General features: G+C 41.9%; 1 protein-coding gene across 1 annotated transcript in view; it reads right to left on the bottom strand.

Moving 5' to 3' along the window:
* The window catches only part of UNC13D (unc-13 homolog D), a 53,267-nt gene extending 27,630 nt beyond the window's left edge, over positions 1 to 25,637 (bottom strand). Inside the window, exons 1-12 of the mRNA XM_089535904.1 lie at positions 25,603 to 25,637; positions 19,170 to 19,202; positions 15,325 to 15,432; positions 12,955 to 13,014; positions 9,706 to 9,772; positions 9,134 to 9,326; positions 6,937 to 6,981; positions 5,440 to 5,508; positions 5,209 to 5,278; positions 4,948 to 5,052; positions 4,480 to 4,572; positions 657 to 760 (exon numbers count right to left, since the gene is read on the bottom strand). Coding sequence (XP_089392030.1) covers positions 657 to 760; positions 4,480 to 4,572; positions 4,948 to 5,052; positions 5,209 to 5,278; positions 5,440 to 5,508; positions 6,937 to 6,981; positions 9,134 to 9,326; positions 9,706 to 9,772; positions 12,955 to 13,014; positions 15,325 to 15,432; positions 19,170 to 19,202 — 947 coding nt within the window. The 5' untranslated portion in view covers positions 25,603 to 25,637. The remainder of the gene's footprint in view (positions 1 to 656; positions 761 to 4,479; positions 4,573 to 4,947; positions 5,053 to 5,208; positions 5,279 to 5,439; positions 5,509 to 6,936; positions 6,982 to 9,133; positions 9,327 to 9,705; positions 9,773 to 12,954; positions 13,015 to 15,324; positions 15,433 to 19,169; positions 19,203 to 25,602) is intronic.
* Between the last annotated feature and the right edge of the window lie 1,273 nt (positions 25,638 to 26,910).

The following is a 26,910-nucleotide window of genomic DNA, read 5'->3' as shown; positions in this document are numbered from 1 at the left end:
TAGTAAAGGAACCAGAAAAGGGCATCTATAGCTATAGCAATAGCAAGTACATTTTTATACCACTTATCAGTGAACTAACACTCGCTGAGCGGTTTGCAATCTGTAAGCCAATTGCCCCCAATAAACTGGGTATTTATTTTACCAACCTATGAAAGGACTTTGTAGCCCTCCTCTAGGATCAAACTTATCATGTTGTGGCTGCAGTATCAGCATTTAACCACTGCGCCACCAGGGCTCCTTATGACCTAAACATTAGGAAGAAATTATTTACTGCAAGAGCAGTCCGACAGTGAGGTACACTGCCTTAGACAGAGGTAAAATCTCCTTCTTTGGAGATCTTTAATCAGAGATGGGATGGGCATCTTTCAGGAGAGTTTTAGTTGTGTATTCCTACATGCTAGGGACTTGGATTGGATGGCCCTTGAGATCCCTTCTGACTTTAAGATCCTATAAGTTACTCTTGTTACTTATCACAAGGCATGATTACAAGTTGTGATTAAACTCTCAAACATCCTTATGAAATAAAGACTCATTGCAGCTTTTTTAAAAGCAATTAAGGAACCAAGAATAGCAGAGCTATGAATCTGAGCATCTTATGTCAGTCTTTATTTCCAAGATGTGGCTGCCGTAGGTGGAAGAGTGCAGGAAATACTTACGCCATGTCCTGGTGAAAGTCTGAAAGGTCTTTCTGAGTAGCATGTAGGTACAAGATTGTATTAGCGTGCTTGCTCAGTTCACCATCCCAGGAAGTGCTGCCAGCCTGTCAAGATAAACAATAAAATGGTTGCTGATGAACTGACAGAAAGAGATTGCAGGAGTCCCATTACATGGCTGCTTTGAGAAGGTGTAGTAACCACCTGCCCTGTGTGACCCACCATGGCTGCTATGGTCCTTTAGGAAATTCTATCTGCATGAATGTATCCTGTGTCATGAGGAGACGGATGACTGGAACGAGAATGCTGACAGGCCCCATAGGCACCTGGGAGAGATACTGTTGTGCCCAGCTGACTTCCCCAGAGTTTAACTGAGCAATTCTGTTGTAGAGGCTGGCTGGCACCAACATTGGTCTCTTTTGGGCACCAATCAAAACATGGCTTTTTATTACAAAGGCTTTTGGAAGCCTAATCCTATTAAAGTATACCGTTCATGGTTTTAGTCATTTCTGTTGTTTTAATAGGTGATTTATTTAATATGATTTTATCTTGATTAAATTCTCACAGTAGAGGATGGGATAGAAATAGTTACATAAACAAACAAACAAGCAAACAAAGTACAAATCCATGTGTACATATAGTGGAGCTTTAAAGCACCTGAAGAAGGTATGAGCAGGTACTGCACAAAACAGCACCCACACCCACACCCACACCCACACTCACACACACACTGTATATATACAGCCATTTGTTTTGAAGCACATGTAATATACAGTGGGGTCTCGGTATCTGCAGACTTGCCATCCACGGATTTGAAGATCTACAGATGGCAAGCCCACATTGTCCCCAATGGCGATGCATGCACACAGCTGCGCCACCATTGGGGACAATGGGACTGAAGTCATTCCTTCCTTCCTTCCTTCCTTCCTTCCTTCCTTCCTTCCCTCCCTCCCTCCTTCTTTCTGTTCCCCCTCTCTCTCCCCCCTCCCTCCTTCCCCTCCTCCTTCCCTGGGTTTGCCTTCTGTGGTGGAGGCTGGAGCCCCATCAGCTAAAGGGAGCCAGAGCTAGCAGCAGGGCTTGGATCGCAGAGCCTTCCCCCAGGCCCAATACCTGGGACCAAACATCCAGGCTCTGAGACCCATCCCTGGCACCAGTTCTGGCTCCGTCTGGCCAATGGGGCTCCAGCCTCTGCCCAGGGCAGAAGCCTCAGAAAGAGAGGGAGGGAGGGAGGCATGGCTTCAGTCCCATTGGTGGCATGGCTGTGTGGCCATGCTGCCATTGGGGTCAATAGGACTTGAGCATCTGCAGATTTTGATATCTGCGGGGGGTGGGGGGCAGATCACCTATGGATACCGGGGGCCAACTATCGAACTGGCCCACATTGCTGGCACTGAAACTGTTTCAACAGTACACTTAAAATAATGCCATTATGGAGAGAAGGGGGAAATCCCTTTGTTATACTTCACTGCATAGTTAATTTCTGTGGAGACAAGAACATAAAACCTGCCAGCTGGGCTAAACTAGGCTACGGATGCACTTCTATACATGGAGTTGTCAACAGCCAGTCTGCTTAACCAGCCTACAATCCAAGGATTTGCTGTTAGAAAATCCTCCACACCCTGGGATTTAGGACTTTATTACACAAAGCTAAATGAGAAATTTTAAAAGGATGAAAACATCATTGGCTAGTACTTATTGTGTGACATCATATCCATCCTGCTGCTGCTTTGCATTTGTTACTGTAGCGTACCTTTTCAATGATGAGCAAAACCCATCAATAGGCTCTCAATCTCCCTGTAATTACTGCCTTCCATTGCACATCTACTTCTCATGCAGTCATTTGGTATGAATGGCCATGATTCTGCACCTCTCCCCTTCTCCCACCTTGCCCACACAGCAATTGTGGCCATTAACAGCTTCCCAAAGCTGGATGCTTTGTGCATGCTCACACAGCAGTTAACTTCAGGAGGTGGTTGGCAGCTGTAATTGCTTGTCCCCTGCCTCCCAAAGCTCAGGGCTGCTGTGTGTTAATGTGCGCACAGCAGCTTTGCACTTTGGAGGGAGGGGGCAGAGCAGTTATTGCAGTTGTCAATCACCTACTGAAGCTGGCTGCTGTGTACACACTCATACCGCAGCTGGGTTTGGGAGGCAGTTGGGAGCTGTGATCGCTCATTCCCACCCTTCCTCCTGGAAGCCAGCTTTTGACAGTGTAGAAAACAAATCATGTGAACACGAATTGCTAAAGTGCTATCATGAGGGAAAGTGTAATAAGAAATTGTGCCAAACTGGCATGCTTCCATTCTTAAACTAGCAGCATTGTGGTGGGATAGCAGGCTGATGTCATAAAGTCCTTACTGGGCAGCAGAAGATTATGGTGGTGGGGGTTGCTGCTGGAGATCAATATTATATCTATGCTTGAATGGAGAATCAAACCATCTGCATCTGTGTAACCAGTCACATATCACCTGTCCCAGGGGCCATTCAGACTCCCTTTTGCATTGAATTGTAACCTGGATTAAAACTGGGAAGTTCCCACTGGCGTCGGTTTTTACACATCAGGATCAGGGTCTTGCACACTAGATCAAGGACAAATCCCCCTTAGAGCAGATTTTCCCAAAGTGGATTATTTCCAGTTTCTTTTTGGAAAACCCGTTTCTTCCCTGCTGCCGGCAAATGTGAACTTGACCCCGGTCATGATTGGGTCAGGTTCAGGGGAGGGATTTAGGTCAGAGGGAGGGAAGTGGGCGGAACATGCCTCCCCTCTTGCAAGCAGCTCTCTCTCTCTCTCTCTTTTGTAATTTTTATTTCTGACAGATTATGCGAATGCTTGTGCTACAGGTTGATACATATTGATAGAATGTGTGCTACATTTCCCTTTCATTTGCTTGCTGCCGGCACGGCATGTCACTTTGCAAGTGGCATTAAAAAAAAATGTTTTGTGTGTGTGAGAATACGCGAATGCTTGTGCCAAATATGTTTCCCTTTCAGTTTGGCAAATTGATTCAATGTGTGAATGCTTGTGCTACATATGTGTGGGAAAGGGAGGAAAAGCAAGAGGATGCAAAGGAAGAGAGAAGATGGCATTCTGGGATGGGAAAAGGAGGGAAAGCAAGAGGATGTAAAGGAAGAGAGAAGAGATGGCATTCTGGGATGGGAAAAGGAGGGAAAGCAAGAGGATGCAAAGGAAGAGAGAAGGAGAGATGGCATTCTGGGATGGGAAAAGGAGGGAAAACAAGAGGATGCAAAGGAGGAGAGAAGGAGAGATTGCATTCTGGGATGGCAAACAGAGGGATGCAAAGGAGGAGAGAAGGAGAGATTGCATTCTGAGATGGCAAACAAAGGGAAAGCAGAGGATGCTAAGGGGAGGGAATCTGAAATGACCTGAAGGCACACAACACATGCACATACACACAAAAGTTGACAGAATATATGAACGCTGCAGCCAGTTTTTTTTTTTTAAAAAAAAGGAGGGGGGACATCCATTCCGTTGCCCAACAGTTGTAGCACACGTCACCTTTGATGAAAGTGGAAGTGAATTTGGTTGACAACAAAGGAGGCTCCATTTTAAAGTGGTAATGCAAATATGAACTTCAGAGGGGCAAATTGCATCGATCAAGGTAAAAGGGTAGTGGGAACTTCTTTCCGGGGAGATTCGGTACCAGCTCAACGAATCTGGACAAGATCTACCCAGGGCAAATTAGCTAATGGGAATGGGGTCCCAGTTTAAGAAGGTGGATGTACACTTCCCTGCCCTGTGGCACTTTTCACCAGTTCCTCACCAATTCCCTTTGAGCCCGTTCCCCGCCACTACTCTCACTCTGTTTACCTGATGCTGAAGAATCTCATAAGAAACCATCTGCTGTAGAAGATGCCGGTGAACCATGTAGCTTGGCTGTGTCTTGCTGGCAATGGTGGCCCTCTAAAAAAACAGTCAAAAATGCCAGAGATTCAGCTTTTAGAAAAGATAAAAAAAAGTTTATGAACCTCTTGAGTGGTGCAGTCAGAAAAGCCTAATCCCCTCTAGTTCTACCAGTATGGCTGCATGCACACTGCAGAATTAATCCCGTTGACACCACTTTAACTGACATGTCTCAATACTATGGAATTCTGGGAACTGTAGTTTGTTGTGGCACCAGAACATCGTTAAAGCGGTGTCAAACCAGATTATTTCTGCAGTGCGGATGCAGCCTATAATCTTCAAAGATGTCAGCACAAAGCCCAGGACCTTCGGTTTCTCTACAGGGCTAGGCTCACACCTCTGTCAAAATGTTTATAGACACTTCTCCTCTCCTACCTTCTTATGGATTAAAAGGAACTGTAGGTGACAGTGTCCTCGGTTGGGATAGGTTTCTGTACGAGGTTCCAGTTTGTACCAGCGGTCATCCCTGCAGTGCAGGTCCTGTATTTTTAAAAAAAGACCAAAAGCCGTACTTAATGAGAATTATAATACTTTCCCACATCTGCAAGAACTAAGCACAGCAAAAGGAAGACCTGGGTAACCACAAGGAAGATGTCAAAAAGCATCCCTATGATAACTCACTGTTACCTTCCTTACCTGCAGGTGAAGAACCACATTCCCTAGGAAGTCGTCCTGTCCTTTGTCCTTCCGAGCTTCCTTAAAAATCCTGGAAATGGGGGGGAACAAGCCAGAGAAGGATAAAATGACACACAGAAGGAATAAAATATACACTGCATTTTTTGCTTTTTAAGCACTTATTGTGTTGAATACCTTTCCCTGAATTAAGGAGAACTACAAAATAAGAAGAGACCCATTATTAGTACTAACCTCTTTAGGCCATGAAGGTCTGTTACTTCTCCCAGCTTGTGGCGTACAGTTTCAACTTCATCAGAATCCCTGCAAGAAAGAGATATTAAAATGTGTAAATATTTTCAGTCAATTTAAAGTGAAATGTTCCTTTTGTTTTTAGCATTCTGTATGGGAAGTTTGGCGGGGACAAAACTATAGTGTTTGGCAGCAGTTCGTCGCTAGTTTCTGCCATTTTTGTCTCCCCAAAAAACAAAATTTTTTTTTGTTTGTTGGGTCTGGGACTTTGGAGGGCCTCAGAAATAGTTCAGGGACACAAAATGCTTCAAGGACACTTTCCCCACCTCTGTATTAGATCTTGCTAGAAGAGTTGAACTCATGACCAAATAAAATTCTGTCATAGTAGTGAAGGCGTGGGACAGACCACCCAAAAAGGGCAGCCAGCCGGCAGCCTAATTTCCTCCAGAGGGAAGCCGCAGCTGCCAAAACGTGCGGCTTCCCTATGGAGGAAAAAGAACCCAGGAAAACCAGGTTCTTTTTGAGCTGCAGGGGCAGCATAACAAATGCGCCACTCACACTTGTTATGTAAGTGCCATGTGGCAATGTGCAGACACCACATGGTGCTTACATAACAATGGTAGCACCGATGTACACAGGGCACCACCATTGTTATGCTGCCTGCACGTAGTAGGGTTAGGGACCGTGCGGTTTCCGCACGGTCCCTAACCCTAAAATTGGCGCTTGTTGGCGGTATGTACCATGCCAAAATTAATATATCTCTAGCTTTGGCTGGCTATGTGTGCAGATGCAACTTCAACATCACTCTGCTTCCTTTGAGGGAGTTCTTAAGGGAGACTAAAAGGAGGCCCTTTTGTGAATTTCTTTGTGACATATGGCACGTGAGAAACAATGTGTGAGAGAGGTTTTCATCCCATGCAAAAAGCTTTGTCAAACATATTTATGGGGATAATCTGGGCTCAGTAAACTCACAACTATCAGGATGCATACCACAGATTTTCCTTGCTGTATGTCTAACCTTCCAAGGGGAGGGAGTGAATATGGGAGAAAGTGGAGCCACCTTCCGTAATACGCAAACTCTCAAAGAGTTATGTGCCACTGCACAGCAATGAGGTTTGAAAAAGCCATTCCCATTCAAGTAAATCAAAAGCTTTTTATTCAAGCCTAATTTTTGTGGGGGATAGAAATTCCAGCACATCCAGAGGGTTTATGTGTCTCTCTCTCCACCTGTAACCCTACTCAAGACACTGTGCTTCAGCTCTTATAAAACTTCAATTGACACCAACAGAAAGTTTGTTGAAAAGGTTATGTTTTTGGTAAAAGGAGGTCCAAGGAAGAAAGGCTATGGGTCAGTCAGAGAGCCCAATGGGCTGCTTGGTTCTCTGCCCTGATTTATACAGCAATTGTACCAGCCTTCATATTAGCTTTATTCTGAACGCTTAGTCCCACAATGTCCTGGGATACAAGTTCTATTGGGAATAATACCCACTCCCTACTCACCACATATCCAAATGAAATCTGGCATTTGCTATATCTTCAAACTCCCTGGAAGACACAATTTACAGAAAAGTTACAGGTTGTGTGTAGGTTATCAGGATTGAGCTGGAGGAGCAGTGGAGCACTCAAGTCCCCTTGTATATCCAAGAATATGTCAAAGAGAAGAGGACAAAAAATCACTGTTCATATGTTCTGCATACCAATAACTACACTTCCACCCGTGTTCCTTGAGCCTTCATGTAGGACCTGTGTGCATATTTTGATATACACCAAGGAAAACCTGACAGAGTGTGTGCAGTAGTTAGAAATCCTGACTAAGGAGCAAAGACACCAATGGTTTAGAGAAACAAATTAAAAGATTTATTATAGGAACTCAATTCTAGGGACAGGCAAGTTACTCAGGGTGCTAATCTAATCTAGCTACATTCTAGGGAATTGCTGAGAGAAGACTCTGAGAAGGAGAAGAGGTAGAAACATCCCCAAGAGTATCGGTTTACATCACAGAGGGAGAAGGATAGGTAGATAAGGAGGGAGGACACTTTTGGGTCACTCCAACTATCTAACCCTATTAGTGCTGCCCACTGTGAGGCATTCTTGACTCTTCAGTGTTATGCGTTATTGTACTTTCAACAAAAACTCCACACCAACTGACACCAAATGTGAGGGCGAAGGTGGAAGGACTAGGATATTCACGTGTGCCTTTTCATGCAGGAGGTATGCATGAAGCATGGCCATTGGGTGCACTCCCAATCCTCCTTCACATAAAGGCAAACACACAAGGAGAGTAATGTCATCAAACCCTATCCAATATTAGGTATAAAAAGTAGAAAGAAATCCCTTTACTTAAAAAGAAAAATGAGAAAAAGCTAGGCATTCCTCTACACACACACACACACACACACACACAGTGTGAGAGAGTTTGCAAGCGCAGGTAAACCCTCTTTCCCTCATGTCTTAGTAAAAGAAGCTTTGCTTTCAACTGGTTCACTTCAGTATCATTATCACAACACAAGCATATGCCATGCTAAACTGGGATAACTTTTGCCTACAATCTTCCCAGTAGGTCTACCACAACCCAAGCAACCTACACCCCTCAAGCCTCCCACCTGGCAAGAACTATCTGACTTTATTGAGACCTTGCTGATAGACTTAATCCTTGTTCTGCAAATAGCTTTAGGTTCAGCTTTATCTCAGGAATCAGGACATTATCACACAAGCCCCATTCTTGCCACAATTATGTTAACAAATGCAAATAGATACATACCTGTTTGGCAGCCCTCAAAATCACACATCCCTGCGATAGCGTGACTGGGCTGTTTCAGCCACCAAGGATCCTTCAGCTCTCTTCCAGATTCCCCCTTAACCCCACCTCCCTGCCCTTTTGCCCTACCCAGCATTTTTGTTGTTGTTGTTGTTGTTGTTGTAATGCATTTTAGCAATTATAGCAATGTGATTTATTTTATTTATTTATTTAGGTATTTATATCCTGCCCTTCAGCCCTAATGGCTCTCAGGGCGGCTTACAATTGTTATTTTTAATCAGACAGTTCCCTGCCCTCAGGTTTAGTGAAAGAACGAGAAAAGAAAAAAGAAAATGGGGAAAGAAAGCAAACCAGCTTGTTTAGGGATAGCAAGGGAGAGGAGAGGAGACTGAGACCACATGACTGCTCAATCTTGGGACTGCTGCTGGAGAAATTTGTTGCACCAGAGGATTAATGCCACAGCAGTGCGATTGGAAGCCTATTGATGGATGTTCCCTGTCAATGGCAAAGGACACCCTAAGCTTTGGAGGCATAGCAGCAACAATTTGGATGCAACCTCCTACAGCACTCTATAAATAAATGTTAATAATAATAATAATAATAATAATAATAATAACCACCTCATGTGACAAGTATTGCCAAAGGCACTATTATCCAGCTTTAATTATACTTTAAAAGGCTCATGTAACAAAGTCCTCAACACTCCCAAGTTGCAACCCAAGGAACATTAGAACCTACAATTGGGAAAGAAAATTATTTTCCTTGGTATTATGACTGATCAGCCTGCTTCACCTAGCAGTCATTAAAAAAACAGGCCTTAAAATGCTAAATTACTAGAGATTCACTTCTTCCTGCCATAAAGCACAATGTAGCTTAATTTTTCTTCTGCCTTCCAGAATGAGAGATGCAAAAAAACAAAACTAAGGAGAGGAGACTTACAGGATAAAAGTTTCATCCCACACAGGATTTAATGTCTGAATGATGACTTGGGTGCGATGGGTCTGGTCTTCAGGGATCAGATTCTTCACCACTGCCTTTGCCCGTTTCTTGTTCTCTTGATGGGCACTGCCATTGGTGGAAGAGCCTTGCCTTTTAGTTTCTAGCCCTAGGAGGCAGTATGGATCACTCAGTCCTGCAAGCAGAAAAGTAGCTCTTGAAATGTGCATACATTAAGGCTCTATCACAGCCAGTAAAGCAGTAGCAGCTATGTCCATGCTTGGGAAAATTATTTTTTGGACTACACTTCCCAGAATTTTCCAGTCAGCTTGGCTATCAGGGTTATAATTGTTCAATCATTCCCAACATGTTCCCAACATTAACATAAATGTGATGGAGATTGTAATCAATCACATCTGGAGGGCACGAGATTGGATAAATCTATATTAATGTGTCCCTACCAACAACAGTTTCCATAATCTGATAAACTCTAAAGGACTTTTATAAACATAACACAGTACTGAGCAGGAGAGAACTAAGTTTATTTATCTGTTTTTAAATTCTTATTTACTCACCACTGGCATCTTTACCCAGAATACCCCTGGCTTGTTTGACAGTTGCTTTGAGACAAAAAATTGGTTTCTGGAAAGATTTGAGAGAGAGAGAGAGAGAGAGAGAGAGAGAGAGAGAGAGAGAGAGAGAATGGTTAAGCTAGCAACAGCAAGCCAGTGCAAACAGGCAAACATGGGTCACTAGGCTTTGGCAGTAAAGCCTCCTGATCCGCTACTTGGTTTTAGGCTACAGTCAGCTTTTTTTCAGCATCCTAGACTTCTAAGTTGGTAGTGAAGAAAGGCTGCTGACTTATATGATACCCAGACCTTATTGGGAGAACAAGAGTGCAGCTGCTCAGATCGAGTTAATTCCTGCCCTGATAGGGGTGCTTTTAATCAGAAAAGTTGGGAAAGTTGTGCTGTACAGTGGGAGCCAAAGGAAAGTATATTGAGAAGACCTGCAGAGAGCCTTTATTATGTTTCTCTTCTCAAAAGTAAGATTGATTGAATTTAGTAGGACTTAGGGTGCCACTATATAAATAATCCAGTTTGACACCACTTTTTCCCACTTGTGGAAAAAATCTGTGTTGGAACCTGGCTCTACTCCACTAATGAAAGCAGTTCCAAAAGGTCCCTCGTTCAGACTATGAAAAGGGACCTTGTTTGGAACTGCTTTTTTAGCTGGAATGCTTGTCATTCCCACTGGAGGAGCTAGGGAAGGTGACACTTCTTCATCCCTTCCAACCACTTCCCACAGGGGAATCTTTTTTGGGGGGAGAATAGAATTGATTGCAAAATCAATCTGTTGAAAAAGCAACTACTTGCTTTTGCAATAGAATGCTTTTGTGATCAATTTTATCCCCCCCCCCAAAAAAAAATTCTCGGGCCCTCCTCCTCCTCCCCCAAGGGTCTCCCTCCCTCGAGCAATCCAAGGGTGGCATTGTCCCCAGAGGGACCCCCAAGGGTCCTCCTTCCTTCCCTGCTGCCCTCTCCTCCTCCTCCTCCTTCCCTCCCTCCCTCCCTGCCTGCCTGGTTGTTGGTGTGGGACTTGGAGGCAGCGGCAATGGCAGTGGCGGTGGGCTTGCTCTCTCCTCCTCCTCCTCCCCCATGCCGTTCTCCACTGCCCGGCCTCCTTCTCATTCTCTGCCCTGGTAGGCCTACATTAGATGGAGGCCAGGGCGGAAGGAGAGAGGCAGCAGGCCTGGAGGATGGATGACACCCGTGTGTGCATGCCTCCGTACTCCTGGCTTGCCTCTGGGCCCCTGCAAAGGAGGGGAGAGAGACATGCCGGGAATATGGAGGCACGCACATGTGCCCTCCATCTACCATCCTCCGGACCTGCTTCCTCTTTCCTTCTGCCCCGGCCTCCTTCTCCTGCCATTTCCCTATCACCAGCGGCGGATGCAAATCCGCCAGTGGTTTCCACTGGGCTGAATCAATTTATTTTACAATAAAACAATTCATCCCAAAAAACACCACTTTGGAAGTGGTGTCAAGAAACCTTGGGGGTTTGGGGTTTACCCATAAAGATCAGGATCGATTTCAAATGGGAACTAGGGTCATATACCTCAAATCCTGCTGCAATTTATATCGTAGTGGGAATGAGGCCTTGACTGTCATGGTTCCATCCTACAGAATCCTGGAATTTCTAGTTTTGTGAAACACCTGCACTCTTTGACAGAGATGGCTAAAGGCCTTGTAAAAATACAAATCCCAGGAATTCATAGGATGTTGCTAGAGCACTTAAAAGTGGTGTCAAACTGCATTACTTCTACGGTGTAGGTGCACCCTTAATTCCCTCTGATGACTTCACTTTAACAATCTTAGCTACTGCAACTAGAAAAACCAGACATGAACTTAGCGTATACCTAGTATATCTGATGAAGTGGACTGCAATTCATGAAAACCTATACAGTGAATGCACTGTATAAGGTTAGCCTTTAATGTGATGAAACCATTGGTTTCTTTGAAACACACTAGGATGCCTAAACTTCTTTCACTTTAATTCTTTTACCCAGTGCTGACTGATGCCCACTGAGGCTAGTATGAGAATGGGATGACCAGAGGCAAAGCCAACTACTTTTAGCTTGGTACTCAGTGTCCATGCTTGCAAGGCTAAATAACCTTTGTCCCTACCTAGTGTATGGAGAGGGGGTAGATGGGCAGTGCTCCCCTTGCTCAAACAGGAGAATCATCCTGTCTTCATTTTACTCTTCCTATTATACATGTGCAAGTGGAACTCCACCCTTGCAGGCCTCGAGAATAGGTGAAAATGGATTGTAGCCTATGTTTTCCCCTTCTCTCCAGAATCAGAGCAGGAAAAAAGAATTAACTGATTTGAATTAAAAAACAGCCAATACATTCAGACATTATGGCCCTTGTTCAAATCGCACCATGAACGAATCATTAAGTATTTCAGAGATTAAAGAAGTTGTTAAGAGATATTTCCCCCTCTGTCCCGGGACATATGGAATATTAGCACAACACACAAAGTTATAGTAAGAGTAAAGATAGGGACTATTAATTTTTCCCTTCTGTGTCCTATAGGTTTGCACTTTCCATATCTTGCCCTTCAGTACTTTTGGGAGCCATAAAGTGACTCAAATAATGTCTCAAGAATTGTACATTAGGTGTATTTTGTTGAATAAAGCCAAGAAATGCTCCATGAGCATTTTTTTTAGAAGACAATGACTTCATTGGCATAGAAGTGTGAACCTGAGAGGGCCAAACTGCATAAGTGGGACATCTTTGATCAGGATCACTTTCCGTGTTGTTATTCTTGTTTGTTCACAAGTTGCATACAATTTTGTGCAAACCCTACTGCAGATCCCTCCCCAGTTGCTATTCATTTTGCAAGGCTTATATGTTTCCAGTCAGAAACTACCTGAAAGCACTTCCATTTCAGCTCTGGTCACAACCCTACACATTCTTGCTTGCCTCTGCAGAAAGGCAAAGTACATATCCCTTACGTGTAAAGAAAGGAAAGCAACCTGGCCACAGCAGATAAGTGGCTGTTGTAAGCACTTGCTCCTCCATTCCTGCCTTCCTGATTTAAGAGACTGTATAAATAAAGCAAAGGAAACTTTGACCACAACCACCACTGACAAAACCAATTGTGTAGGCTGGGTGGGGATCTTTTGCATTATTATTAAGTCACTCTGGGAGAGTCCCCTGATCAGAAAGCAAGGTATAAATCTTTAGCATAAAGCAAGTAATAAGCAGATAGTCTAACAATATTCTGACCCAGGAGTTGTGCTTTAACATGGAATTTACCTCTAGCTGTTTGACCCTCTGTAGGTTGATGCGGTGTTCATCTGGGTCCATACCAAAGGCCTGGTTTAGAGTTTAAGAAAAGAAATTGTTAGGACAATTTTCAGTATTGAACTGATTGGGAAAAGGTCTATCACTTATGGCTGTGTGAAAGCTGGGCAATAACAATTTTTAAGACCAGCTCTTTGAGATGAGAAAAGTTCTTTTTTAGAACTCATCTTTCTGGAAGGTTTAGTCTAAAAATGAAATTTTCCAAAGCTGTGTCTCTTATAGCCCAGATCAAGGCTAGGCAACCCACAGCCCTGGGGCTGCATCCTTGGCATAGTTTCCAAAGCCCCCCATGAGCTATAATTTCAGATCTCTGGCAAGAGCAATCTTTATCTGTCTCAGGAGTCCATCGGGACACAGAGTAGCTGGGATGGGGAGTGAAAGGTAAGAGAGAGGGAGAAAGGGTGATTTACTGTTGGCATGTGGCCCTCTAGCAAATCATCCCCCATGGAAATGCAGCTGTCATGGAGATGGAACAGATTTTATACTCCTGGCAGAGATTTATGAATATTTTGGGCTTCTGTAGATAAATGGAAGACTCATGATAATCTTTATTTTGCAATTCTTACAGTTACCACATGGTGTCTCACCATGACTGCTTACATATTCCCTGTAATATACTGTATGTATTTCCTGCTCTTTCAATGAGAGGGTTCTTATCTGGGTCATATTTAAAAGACTGTACTTCAAATGTATTGATTCTGTGCCCAAAGAGACATCCCTCCTTGCAGACACCAACACTGCTATAGATTCCTTTTTACTGCCCCCACTCAAAAAATCCACAGGGGGAAAACTTTATATCACAGCACTGAGATTGCAAACTACACAGATTGCAAACTACAAAACAGATTGGGAAAATGGTTGGATAGGAACAGTACATGACAAAATCAATATGGGGGAAGGCGGAAGTGCAGAGGCAAACATACAAACTAGACAGGATATTGAGGAAAGATGAACAACTCTTTTGTGTGATGTGTTGTATAGTAACTGCCTTCATGTTGGCCTCAATTTATGGCAGTCCTATGAATAAGACATCTCCAACAGATGCGATCCTTGATAGCCCTATTCAGTTCATGCAGACTGAGAGCCATAGCTTTCCTGATTGAGTCTATCCACTTGGAATGTGGTCTTCCTCTTTTCCATCTGTGTTCTATTTTAATATAATTTCTAATAAGTCATATGGTCTCATGATAAGGCCAAAGTTTGGTCATTTTGTTTTCTAGGAAGAGTTCAGGTTTGATTTGCTCTAGGACCCATTTATTTGTGCTTTTAGCAGTCCACAGTATCTGTAGAACTGTTCTCCAGCACAACATTTCTATCAAGTTCATCTTCTTCCTGTCAGCTTTCTTCAGCGTCCAGCTTTCACAAGCATACATAGAAATGGGAAGTACAATGACATGGGCAATTCTAATCATTATTCAGTGAAGTGCACTTCAAGATCTTTTCTAGTTTCTTCATAGCTGCCCTTCCATGTTCTATCACATTACTGCATTACCCTATTATAGTTCCACTTTTACTGCTCTGGCTGCCTCCTGTTGCATTTTGAGGTTTGTAGTTCACTGAGACCTAAAAACTCTCTAGCTGAGAATTCTGAATGTCCCTTCTTAAACTGCAAATCCCAGAATGCAACAGGAGGCAGCTTCAGCAGTTAAAGTGGAATAGCTGCACTATAAGAGTGTAATGCGGTAATCTAGCTATAGTCTTCCTTGACTGCAATCTCGGTTCTGATTAACGATTGATCCAAGGTATAGAAAATCTTTAACTATGTCGGTTTCTTCATCTATATTAATATGTGATACTGATCTTAAAAAAATTAGTTGGAAATGAGTCAGAGCATTGGATAATGTGGAATGGTGTATGTTAATCCTGGCTTTCCCCCCTAGTTTGACAGAAATTCACTACAGAATATGCTACATCTAGACGCAGGTTCTAGATCGTTCCAACCCAATGTCTTTCTTTTAGCTTCCCAGTGGCTTTTTTTTTTGTAAGGAAGGTGGTGTCAAATACTGCTTTTCTTCTCTCAAAACCCAGTTTGTCTTAGGGAATAAAATCACAGAGGGTCTACAGCTTTGTCCTATACTGTGGGTTCCTGCTTCTGGCATGACTGGCTTGCAGTTCCTCTTTGACAAGGGAACGACAGGAAGCTTATGATGTTACAAAGAATAATCACCTGTCTTGGGGTGTCACTTGGGAAAGAACAAGAAAGGTCAAACAAGTCACACAGCATGTGTGAGAGAAGCTGATAAAGAAAAATTCACAATCCAAATAAAGAGTTAGATTTAGAGTTGGACAATGAGAAGGATGGATTTGACTATTTAGTCTGACCTTCTGCACATATGCGTACAGTTCATCTGAATCAGCAACATGGTTTGGATCTGGTTTGCCCAAGCGATGATGAATGGTATAGAGGACTTCTTCATACAGCAGAGTGAGCTGCAATAATTAGCACATTAGGAGATGATCAGAAGAACCAAGTCAACATCATGTAAATTACTGTCCACACAAAATTTACTGTGCTGGTCTGATAATCCAAAGGGAACTTTTGGGGACACCATAAGGTTGTCATTTTCGTGTGTGTCTGTCATAATCAACCATCTTCCTATGTGCTATTCCACAGCTTGCAGGGCTGTTCTTAGCATTTCATGATGTAAAGCCCACATTTCACAATGCAGAACCACAGTCCTAGAAGGAACCCAGTGCAGAACCACAGCCCTAGAAGGAGCCATTTAACTTGAACTGATGATATTGAGGAAACCCTCTCTGGCCTATCATGCTCTGTTGCCTTTCGTTGTGCTGGAAAAATTCATTCAACAAAAGACACGCTTGTATGAGCAGCTCCCTCAGGAAGAGAATGGAAGTGCTATGATGGCATACGGAGAGGCACAGAGAAAACCACTATTCTCCCACTCTATTTGGGCTTTTTTTTCTCATGCAATTAGGCAGGCAATCCAAATTCTTGAAAAGTTTTGAGAAAAATATTATCTCTTCATCGGTCCTTATAAAAACAATACAGTGAGCTGGTACAGATTCACAGCTTATGTTTTCCTTTTTTGGACAGGAAGTCAGGAGCCTTTGAAACCATTTTTCAGTGGGTTAACTCTATAAATAACATTCACTATGATAACTCACTATCACGCCAATGAGATCAGCTTCCTGAACATCACCATTAGGAGGGAAAGAACAAAACTTTGCACCTCTCTCTATAAAAACTAGCGACCAAAACACTTATCTGAGGTTTGACTGTTCACACCCTAAGTCCTTAAGAAATAATTCATGATATAATCACTTATTAAGGACTAAAATAAACTATACAAGGGAGGAAGATTTTTTAAACTAATCAAGGTCACTTAGGTGCCAGCTGCAATCCAGAGACTGTCATTAGCAATAGTTTCAAATAAGGCTGTAACACAAGATGCACTGATTATTTTTTTAAGAAAAGAACAATTAATAACAGGAAAAAATGTAAAAGAGAAAGCAATGGCTTGTGTGATTCTAACTTTTGTGCTTAGTTGTATATCTTTGTATTTTAGGATCTTTTCCAGTTCTTTCATAACCACCTTCCCCATTCTTAATTTTCTTCTGATTTCCTGGCTGCAGTCCCCATTTCTATCAATGTTTGATTCCAAGTATGAGAACTCTTTTACTATTTCTATTTCTTCATTGTCTAGGTTGAATTTGTGTAGATTCTCTGTGATCATTATATGTTCAACATTAAGCCTGCCTTTGTATTTTCTTCTTTGAACTTCCTTAGTAACTATTCCAGGTCTGAAGTTTTCTACTAGTACTATTGTGTCATCTGCATATCTTAGATTGCTGATACTCCTTCCTCCTAGTTTCACTCCTCCTTCTTCTGTGTTCAAGTCTGCTTTTGTTACAATATGTTCTGCATATAAGTTGAACAAATAGGGCGATAAGATGCAGCCTTACCTGACCCCTTTGCCAATTGGGAACCATTCCGTTTCTCCCTGTTCTGTTCTGACAGTAGCCTCTTGTCCTGAGTACAAATTCCTCATCAAGACTATCAGATGTGTTGGCATTCCCATGTCCTTTAGGGCGTTCCATAGCCTTTCATGATTTATGCAGTCAAAGCTTTTGCTATATAGTGTATAAAACGCATGCCGATTTTCTTTTGGAATTCCCTCACATGCTCCATTATCCATTGCAATGTGGTCCCTAGTGCCTCTTCCTTTTCTGAACTCCACCTAGACCTCTGGAATTTCTCTCTTCATGTATGGTTGGAGTCTATGTTGCAGAATTTTGACCATAATTTTGCTTGTGTGGGAGATTAGTGCTATGGTCCTATAATTGCTGCAGCCTTTGTGTCTCTTTTTTGTTGATGGGGTGTATATTGATAATTTCTAATCTGTTGGCCATCATTTTGTTTTCTATATCTATTGACATATGTTAGCACTGTAGCTGACTCTGTCAGTGTGGATTGCAGCAGTTTGACTAGGATATCATCTGTTCTGGATTATTTGTTTTTCGCCATTTCCCTTATTGCAGCTTCCACCTCACTTTTTAGAATTTGGGGTTCATCTTCATTCTACATGCAATCATTTTATCATCTCTTACATAACACTTCTGTGTATTACATCCAATGTTTTTTTTATTCCTTCTTGGTCTGGAAATATGTTATTTTTATTGTCATAGAGCATCCCGGTTTGACATTTCCATTGATTTTTTAAAAAATGTGTTGTATGCCTTCAAGCTACTTGTCAACTTATGGTTACCCCACAAATTTCATAAGGTTTTCTTAATTAAGGAATATTCTGGTTTGGCCAGTTTCCTCCTCTGAAATATAGCCTACACCTGGGATTAATTGGCAGTCTCCCATCCAAGTACTAACCAGGAATGACCCTGCTTAGCTTCCAAGATCAGATGGACTCTGGTGCCTTTAGGGTATGTAGGCCAGTTGATTTTAAAGCTGCAATGTAACTATTACTTTGGAATTACACAAGTTTATTTTGTACAATACACATTTTAAATTGAGACAATTTATACGTACATTTGATGTAAGGTACATGCACATATAATTGACTTTGCAAATTGTAACCTGTCTCTTGGTATCTTTTTTTACCTATGTACTGTCCCCTTTTCTTTTAAGAGCCCCTGAAAGGAGCCATAAAAACATTTTTGGGCCAATACATGTTGTTTTCAAGAATAACATCATCTTTCTTTTCTACATTCTGAGACTTTGTCTCTGTTCTATACTATGACTCTTTAACCAGGATTGGGGAAAGATGAAGCAAAATTGCAGTTTCTAAGCCTCTGGACATGTTCTTTAAGCAATGCTAAGTAAACCACAATGAGGGAAGAAGAATCTAGTGTGGTGTGGCCAGAGAAAGGAAAAGCAGAAGGTATCAATATTCACGCTCCCAGCTCCAGGAGGAAATGGAATCAACTGCAGAAGTGCTGCAACCTATCTTTTATCCTGTGTCTCTGCATCATTCCCTTCCTGTTAGATGACAGAGCTCTATGTGCCACACAGCCAGTCTTACACCTCCCAAACTAGCCTGCTTCTCTGAGGTGTGATGGTGGACAATATCCCATCAAGAGCACTGAATTAAAATTCAACTGCCTGGCCAACTAGCTTCTATACTCAGAACCAAGTTTGTGGGTGCCATTTTATGTTTTGTCTCAGGCTGCAAAATATTTTGGGCCAATCCATGGCTCTAGATATACTGATTTCCACAACTGTTCCCCAAAGTATCCACAAGCTGATTTTATAATAGGTTCAGGTATATTTTGTGTATTATTACACAAAATATAATATAGAATATCCAGTGTTTACAAACTGTTCCATTTTAAAAAAAATCAACCCATAATAACTTACCCAGTGAAACTGAGAGCCAGAAAAAAAATCCCCAAAAGACCACATAATGTAAAGTTAACTTATGAAATGTGTTGCCATAAAATGTGGTGGGAATGGCCACTGTTTTTCATGGCTTTCAGTGGGGCTTAGACAAATGAACGGAGTTTGCTAAATGGAGCTCTCTGGTTCAAAGTAGTACATTTCAGGTGACCAGGCACTGGGCTGCCCTCTTGAAGTGCTACTTGTTGGTTTTCTGGAGTCGTATGCATAGGCCACCATGAGAAAACACATGCTGCACCAGAACAAACTTTTGGCCTGGTCTGCCATTATTCGGAATAATTAACATTAGCAGTCTTACCTCTTTCTTTGTAAATTTATGGGACAGGTCCATCTATGGAAGGAAAAAAAAAAAGAAATATGTGTACAGGTATATCCAAACAGATTTTTCTTCATCCCTGTAATCCATTCTATACCTATGATGGTTTTAGAACATGTAAACAGTGGTCCAAGTGTCTACTTTATCAAGAAGTACACCATACAACTTTGTAGAAGAGAGTTTGTCAGCAGTGTCGAATTTATTGCCTAAGGCATCTCTTTTTTAAGATTTCAAGATCTTTTAAACTGACAGTGTTGTTTCACAATGTATGCAACACTCTGTTATTTTGTACTTTTGTGTGTTTTTATTTGCTCACTCTTGCTATCGTATAGAGAAATTTAAACATGCTTATATTTCAGAGGAATGAATTAACAAAACTACCTCTGAGTATTCTTTGCCTAAGAAAACCCTAGGAAATTAAGATGGAAATTAAAGGGCTTGCCCTAAGTCAACAGGTGACTTAAAGACACAGAGAGCGAGAGCGAGAGAGAGAGAGAGAGAGAGAAACAGACATATTATCCTTTTATACAAGTTACAGTCAGTAAACAATGGCTACATGTTTCTTTTGGTTACATTTAGCTTACAGTTGAAATCGAAATACGTATGTACAATTTAGAGAGCAAGAGAGAGTTACTTCACCCCATGCATCTGAGGAAGCAGACTCAAGCCTATGAAAGCTCATGCTGCCAGCTTCTTTCTTTCAGTTAGTCTCAAAGGTGCTACAAGATCCTTTTGCATAATGGTCATACTATACTATATGTCATCATTGAAGGACATCAAATCCACTAACAATTAGGCTGTGGCATCAACATTTCTGAACTTCCATTTAAAAAAACAACAACAAAAACTCACTATTCTTGCTTGATACAACAAATGAGCAATAACTAGGAACCAAGGTAGAGCTGCTTTTTAAAAAAGTATGACAACACTGTGGCTGTGCATTAAGCTTTTCTTAGCATACTTGTAAATCAAATCTCAGGAGAGGATGGGGTTCTCCCACCTTTCTCCTTTAATAGTACTCCTTTTGCTGCTGTTCCTAGCCTTCCTCCTGCTATGTCCTTCAGATGGAAACAGACTGCTAAAGAGAATCAATGATGGGGCAATTTCCCCCTCCACAGGTGGGGAGAAAGCATGGGACACCTCTGAATTTTGCCAGAATTCAAATTCAAAACGACTTTTCTGGAGAGCTTAGAGAATGGGGCCAAAACTAACAAAATGAATTTCAATAAGGATAAATGTAAGGTACTAGGCAGAAAAATTAAATGCTCAAAAACATTTAAACATGGCTTGAAAGCAACAGTTATTAAAAGGATCTAGGGGTCTTAGTGGACCACAAAGTAAACATTACTCAACAGTGTGACACAGCACTCAAAAGAGCCAATGAAATTCTGAGCTAAATCACCAGGAGTATAGTGTCCCAATCGAGGGAAGTATTACTGCCGCTATTTTCCGCTTTGGTCAGATATCAGCTGGAATATTGTGTTCAGTTCTGGACAACACAGTTCAAGAGAGAGATTGACAAGTTGGAATATGTCTAGAGAAGGGTGACCAAGATGATCAAAGGCCTGGAAACCAAGCCTTATGGGACATGACTAAGATCTGACATGATAGCTATCTTTAAATATAAGAAAGGAATATCATGTGGAAGATAGAGCAAACTTGTTTTCTGCTGCTACAGAGACTAAAAGGATTCCAATTACAAGAAAAGAGATTTCACATAAACATTAGGAAGAACATTTTTACTGTAAGAACTGTCTGACAGTGGGATAGATTTCCTTGGGGTGGGTCTGGCCTTTTCCTCTTTGGATCTCTTTAGTTGGATGGAGATCTTTCAGGAGTGCTTTAGCTGTGTATTCCTTCATTGCAGGAGGTTGAACCAATGGCCCTTGCGACCCCCTCCAATTGTAAGATTCTAAGATTCTCCCAGTCCAGCAGTAACCTGGGCATGGATTCAGGGGCTGAGGAACCTGTGCTGCCATTAACCTCAAGCATCACTTAAAGACTTCACATCACTTAAAGAGCCGGAGACCCCAACCTTTCCCTCAAAGCCTATACCTGAGATCCATGGGCCCAAATCAACACTGGTGTCCCCTAGCACTAGTATGTGTAAGTGGCACAAGGGTGGAAGGATCCACGATCCCTTGAATCTGTGTGCCAGTGCGAACAACATGCCTGGCATCTGTTTTCCAAAGGAAGAGGGATTCCCAGGCCTCAAACCCAAGACTCACGGTTTCACAGTTTGTGGGAAGGTGTACAGCTTGAGAAAGATACTCTTAAGGCAAGGTGTTGGGTGCAAGTCTCCCAGATACTATGCCACTCTGCTATTACTCATTTCTCTACCCCTATGGGCTCCTACAATTGGATGGAACATGGCAGCACCTATTGAATGGATATATGCTAGCATTTGACTGGATGCTATGTAGGCCCAGCCTTGGCTTTAGACAGAGTGATGCAGTCACCATAGGTAGCTGATGCAGTGGTATCAAAGCAAGCTATCTGAGGAGTTGCTAGCCCCATGGCCTGCCTTGCATGTTCCTAAGCTATTCTGAATGGTGCAGGAAGAAGACTCTGTCCTGCTGCCAGTTTTTAAGGAAGAGTTCACTGACAGCCCAGTGACTTTTGTACATGGATGAGGACACGATCTTGTTCTGAACCACAAGCTGCCAAATGTTATGAACTGACATTGTACATTAAAAAAAAATAAAATTGAAGACAGAGCTCAAAGAAAATGTACAACATTGCTTTTATTTAAAAAATGTTTTTCCATCTTGGTCCTGAAAAAATAAGCCTCTGAAAACAAATCCCCCCCCCCCTCACCACTGAGTACACATTACTCCCACATCACTAGGATTAGTGATCAGGACAGTACATCTGAGAGATGTATCTATCTATCTATCTATCTATCTATCTATCTATCTATCTATCTCAATCTCATACTGCACTGTCCTCATTAAATTAAGTGTGTCATTTTTCTCAAAATAAGATGTTCTTAGCTCCACTAGGGTTTGCTTGCTTTCAAAAGCTTATTGTCTGTCAGTAATATTAAAAAGCAATGGCCTACTGGCTTTCACGTTTGTCAAAAGTGACTTCATGGCAACAAGCACTTCTCAAGGAAAGCTGAGGTCTTTCATGGTTAGTGATATCTGGAGACTGTGATCAACAGCTTGAAAAAAATGGAACTTTTCTTTAATAAGACTGCACTGTTATACTTTGCACAAGAGGAGGAAAGGCTAAAAATGTTGTTTATTTCATTTTAGGCAAGTGTTCTTCCACTATTTTCAGAACAAACTGACTGGGTAAAAATTTGTTGGAAAATAACTCAGGAGAATCTGCTTAGCTTGAGGAACTGCCAGCTATAGAAAACTAGCCATAAGTGCTGGCACCACCATGGAGACGGAACAAAGTTATGATGACTAATAAAAAAATTGCACTCATTCCGTGAATCTCATCTTGGAACTTAATGGGATAAAATATGCCCTATTTTATGAAGAACGAAAAACACCTTCCTGTTCCAGGAAAGAAAAAGTGTGGCTGCTTTGACAACCCACCATTTCTAATTAGGTGTAATGATATCTTGCTCTCGGCTGCTCTCCCTCCCTGAGCTGCATGGAAAAGCAGTCCAGATGCACTTTTGACAGAGCGCCTGCCCCTAACAAAAAGGCAATAAAGCAGTCAGTTCCCCTACTGTTCCCATAGCAGTCTGGAATTAACGTACACATGCTAGTCTATATTCCCCACTATTGCCAGGTATTGACAATTCACTTCCGCTCCGAATTCAAGTTGCTTGTAAAGACATTTAAAGTCCCAAGTGGCTGAGGACATCCCCTGCTTAACAGATAACAATAGTATTTACATTTCTATCCCACTTCATAGTGAACTAAGCATTCTGTAAGCCAATGGCCCCCAACAAGCTGGGTACTCATTTTACCAACCTATGAAAGGATGGAAGACTGAGTCAACCTGGGAGTCCTCTGGGATCAAACTCACAACTTTGTGGCTTCAGTACTGGCATTTAACCACTGCGCCACCAGGGCCCCTAATGTTTACAGTTTGCTAGAGGGGGCCTCCTCAGTGTCCCATCAGTCTGGGCAATACAGTGTTGGAAGACACAGGAGAAGACCTTTTCTGCTGTGACATCCCACTTATGGAACACCCTCCCCTTGGAGGCCCAATTGGTAACAACACTGCTGCTGCTCAGGTGCCAAGTGAAAACAGGATTGTTCACAAACACTTTTGGGTACTGGTTGATTTTACTGAAATCCTTGCATGTTATGTGCCTTCAATTTGTTTTAAACTATATATTTTCTTATATCTTTTAATCTGTTTTTGACCTTTTTTAATTTTAATTATAAACAATCCAAGTGACACACCAAGACAAGTACATAACAAATACACTACTACTACAGAAAATACAAATACCTATAATATACAATACCACATATAACAAGTTACATCTTAGTATTAAAACTCTCAGAAGTATACTATTATGTTACTTCCAGGGTAAGCTAAAATGACCTGATTATTTAATTTACCTATATTCCTACACATTCCTAATCTGTTTTTGACCTTTTGAAATGATTTTCATTATTCATGCAGTTTTCAATTGTCAGTTTGGTTTTACTATATGCTGGTCTAAGATCTCTGGATAGAAGGTAGGATATAAATATTGAAATAAAAATAAAAATAAATAATCTGTACAACACACATTCATTCACACACACACACACACACACACACACGGTTTTCAGAAAAGGATAAGTTTGAGATCAGGTAAAACTAGGGTTGACAGGTCAGAAGCATCCCAGACTCTGATTTTTCAGTGCCAAAGCCAGAGACCTAGTGGCAATCCCTGGCGATACCATGTCATTGGGGTTATAGAGACAGTGAAAATAATCCAGGATGAATCCGGGTTGAATCTCTGTTGTTCACATGCATCCTGAACGCACCCAATTAACTTGAAGGAGGGCTGTCAAAAACCCTACTTAACCCAGGGTAATTGATACTAGTCTTTTTCCCAAGGTTTTTTTTTTTTTTTAAGATTTGCATTGTTGGCAGCGTGAATTACCGATGCATATAGATCCGAGATTAAACTCTGCAAGCCCTGAATGCATTTCGAATTCATTTGCATCATCAACTCCATGTTTATTCGAGTGCTCACAGATGTGAACAACCAAACTCCCAGACATGCACATAGATGCATCTCCATAGCATGAAAAACCAACCTAGAATGCGTGAGTGAGATTATTTGCATAGTTCCGCTAAAAAAAATGACATCGGAATGACCCCTTTAAATATCAACCATAGTTGCTCAGAGCACTGCATAAAAACAACAAACACAAAGTATCAACACGGAGAACATAATTATCAAGATGGAAATTAAGTTTTCAAATTCAGTGCTAACTGAACATTTGCCAGTACTGCTTTTAACAACCTGCAAGAGTTGTAGTCCAGGGAGACAAAGTTGGTCTGAGGTGCACAAGGCTTGCATCATTATTAGGAAAAAGATTAATGTGGTTGTCTTTCTTCTTCAGCTCTGCTTAGTGCTTTGGCACTGGATTTCTTTCTCTTTTTATTTTATTCTTTATTTCACTTCTCATATTCTTTCCTCTTCTCCCCTCCCATCTCCTCAACTCTTCTTGACATTTATCTTGTTCTCTAGTGTCTCTTTTCCTTGGCTTCTTTCTCTCTCACAATATATATATATATATATATATATATATATATATATATACTGCTTAAATCTGCCCCGCTTTCTTTTTTCCCTTTCTTGTCCATAACTCCTGGCTAACCATCTTCCCTTTTCTTTCATTCATTCTTTCCTCCATTTTGCTCTCTTAGCAGGTATCAATAGTACTCAAGGGAAAAACATTGTCTTTTCAAGACAGCATTCTTCTTGTCCTGAGACCACAGGGAGAGGTTTCATACCTTGAGATCTGGTAACCTCAGATAAAACAGTAAGGAAGAATTACTAGCTTGTGATGCACCCCATGTCCAGTGGGTTGCAGTCCAGTTAGACCAGCATCCAGAACACAATATCATATTACTGATCTAGTGAGAACATAGTAGTGATTGTCTAGATTTACACATAATCCCATTTCTTTTCCAGGACTGGAACCCTACCATTAGATTCTTCACACTCCCTGATGAGTCAAAGGTAGATATCACTGCTCTCACAAAGAAGAGACTAGCACATACTATGGCTAGAGAAATAGCTTTCATTTTGGAAATCCAGCTGTGCAGTAATCATGGCCTCTTAGCAGAACATACACCAGAGGATGGTTGTGTAACTAAAATTTGATTCTATTAAGCTGTCACAAAGCAGTTTGCTAGCTCAGATCATATCTAACACACTTCATGTGATTTCAGTATCTTAACAGACTGAAAGAGAGCATTCTACTGTTAAAAGGTTACATACTTTTCTGCTGTCTTCTGTAAGGATTGCCAGCCCTGGGGCCTCCATGCTGCAAAGGACTAGGAAAAGCCTGAGCTAAGTGGAGGAAGATGTCAGACAAAAGCATAGAACTCTGAAGTGAGAAGCCTGTTCCGTCTAACTAACTGTTCCCATCAGCTCTCACATGCTTAAGAGGAAACCACATTCTTTTATCACACTCTGACCATCGTAACAGCAAACGGAAATGTGCAGGGCTCTCCAGTTACTGAGCTGTAATTTCTCCAGAACAGAGGTGAGCAAAGTGCAGCCCTCCAGAAGTTGCTGAACTGCAACTCCCAACATTCTTCATTCTCAGTTATGCTGCCTAGGGCTGCTGGGATGTACAATTTTACAACACCTTGCAGGCCTGCAATTCCCAACATTCTCTGTCATCAATTATGTTGGCTAAGGCTGATGGGATATGTAGTTTCACAATATCTGGAGGACCACATAATTCCTATCCCTGCTCAAGACTCTAGAACAGTGGTTTTATTTTTATTTTATTTAGGTATTTATATCCTGCCCTTCAGCCCTAATGGCTCTCAGGACGGCTTACAATATTATTTTTAATCAGACAGTTCCCTGCCCTCAGGCTTACAATCTAAAAGACACGAAACAAAAGGAGAAGGGAATGATGGAGGGAAAGGGGATGAGGTCCAGTGGTTCTTCTCTCCCTCTAAGGCCTGGACCAAGGCAGATGGATTGGAGGGAGGGCTCTACCTTCTTCCAGGCTAGAGAAGGGGAAAAAACTAAGGTTCTCAACCTTCCTAATGCCGCAACCCTTTAATACAGTTCCTCATGTTGTGGGGACCCCCAACCATAAAATTGTGGTGTCTCGGTTCCTAAGAACATCAGAAATATGTGTTTTCTGGTGGTCTTAGGCAAGCCCTGTGAAAGGGTCATTCAACCCTCAAAGGGGTTGCGACCCACAGGCTGAGAACTGCTGCTCTAGAACATGTGCAATCCTATATGAACCAATGGCTAGTCCCAAATTAATGGTTGATCCCTGAACTGTTGCCTCAGGCAGCAGGCTTACTATGTCCTGAAAGGGCAGCAAATGGTCAAGGGTGCTATTAATATGTTCTTACTAACACAGACAGGGACGAGATGTTCGTAGGCATTTTTGCTCCACATGTCAAAATAATTGGGCTGGCTTTTGGTAGCATATACTCACTTGGTTGTCCATTTGTTGGTTCACCTCAGATAGCAAACCTAGGGCTGATTTTGAACAACCTTTCTTTGACTGGCTTCTCAATCTCAAATTTAGCTGCCCTGAGAGCTGATAGAGTAGGG

This window comes from Sceloporus occidentalis, unplaced genomic scaffold (assembly GCF_023333645.1).
Source record: "Sceloporus occidentalis isolate IW3139 unplaced genomic scaffold, rSceOcc1.0.p SCAF_1, whole genome shotgun sequence".
Classification (NCBI taxonomy): Eukaryota; Metazoa; Chordata; class Lepidosauria; order Squamata; family Phrynosomatidae; genus Sceloporus; species Sceloporus occidentalis.
Note: the sequence above shows the minus strand (reverse complement) of the source record. Positions and strands in the feature narration are given on the sequence as shown.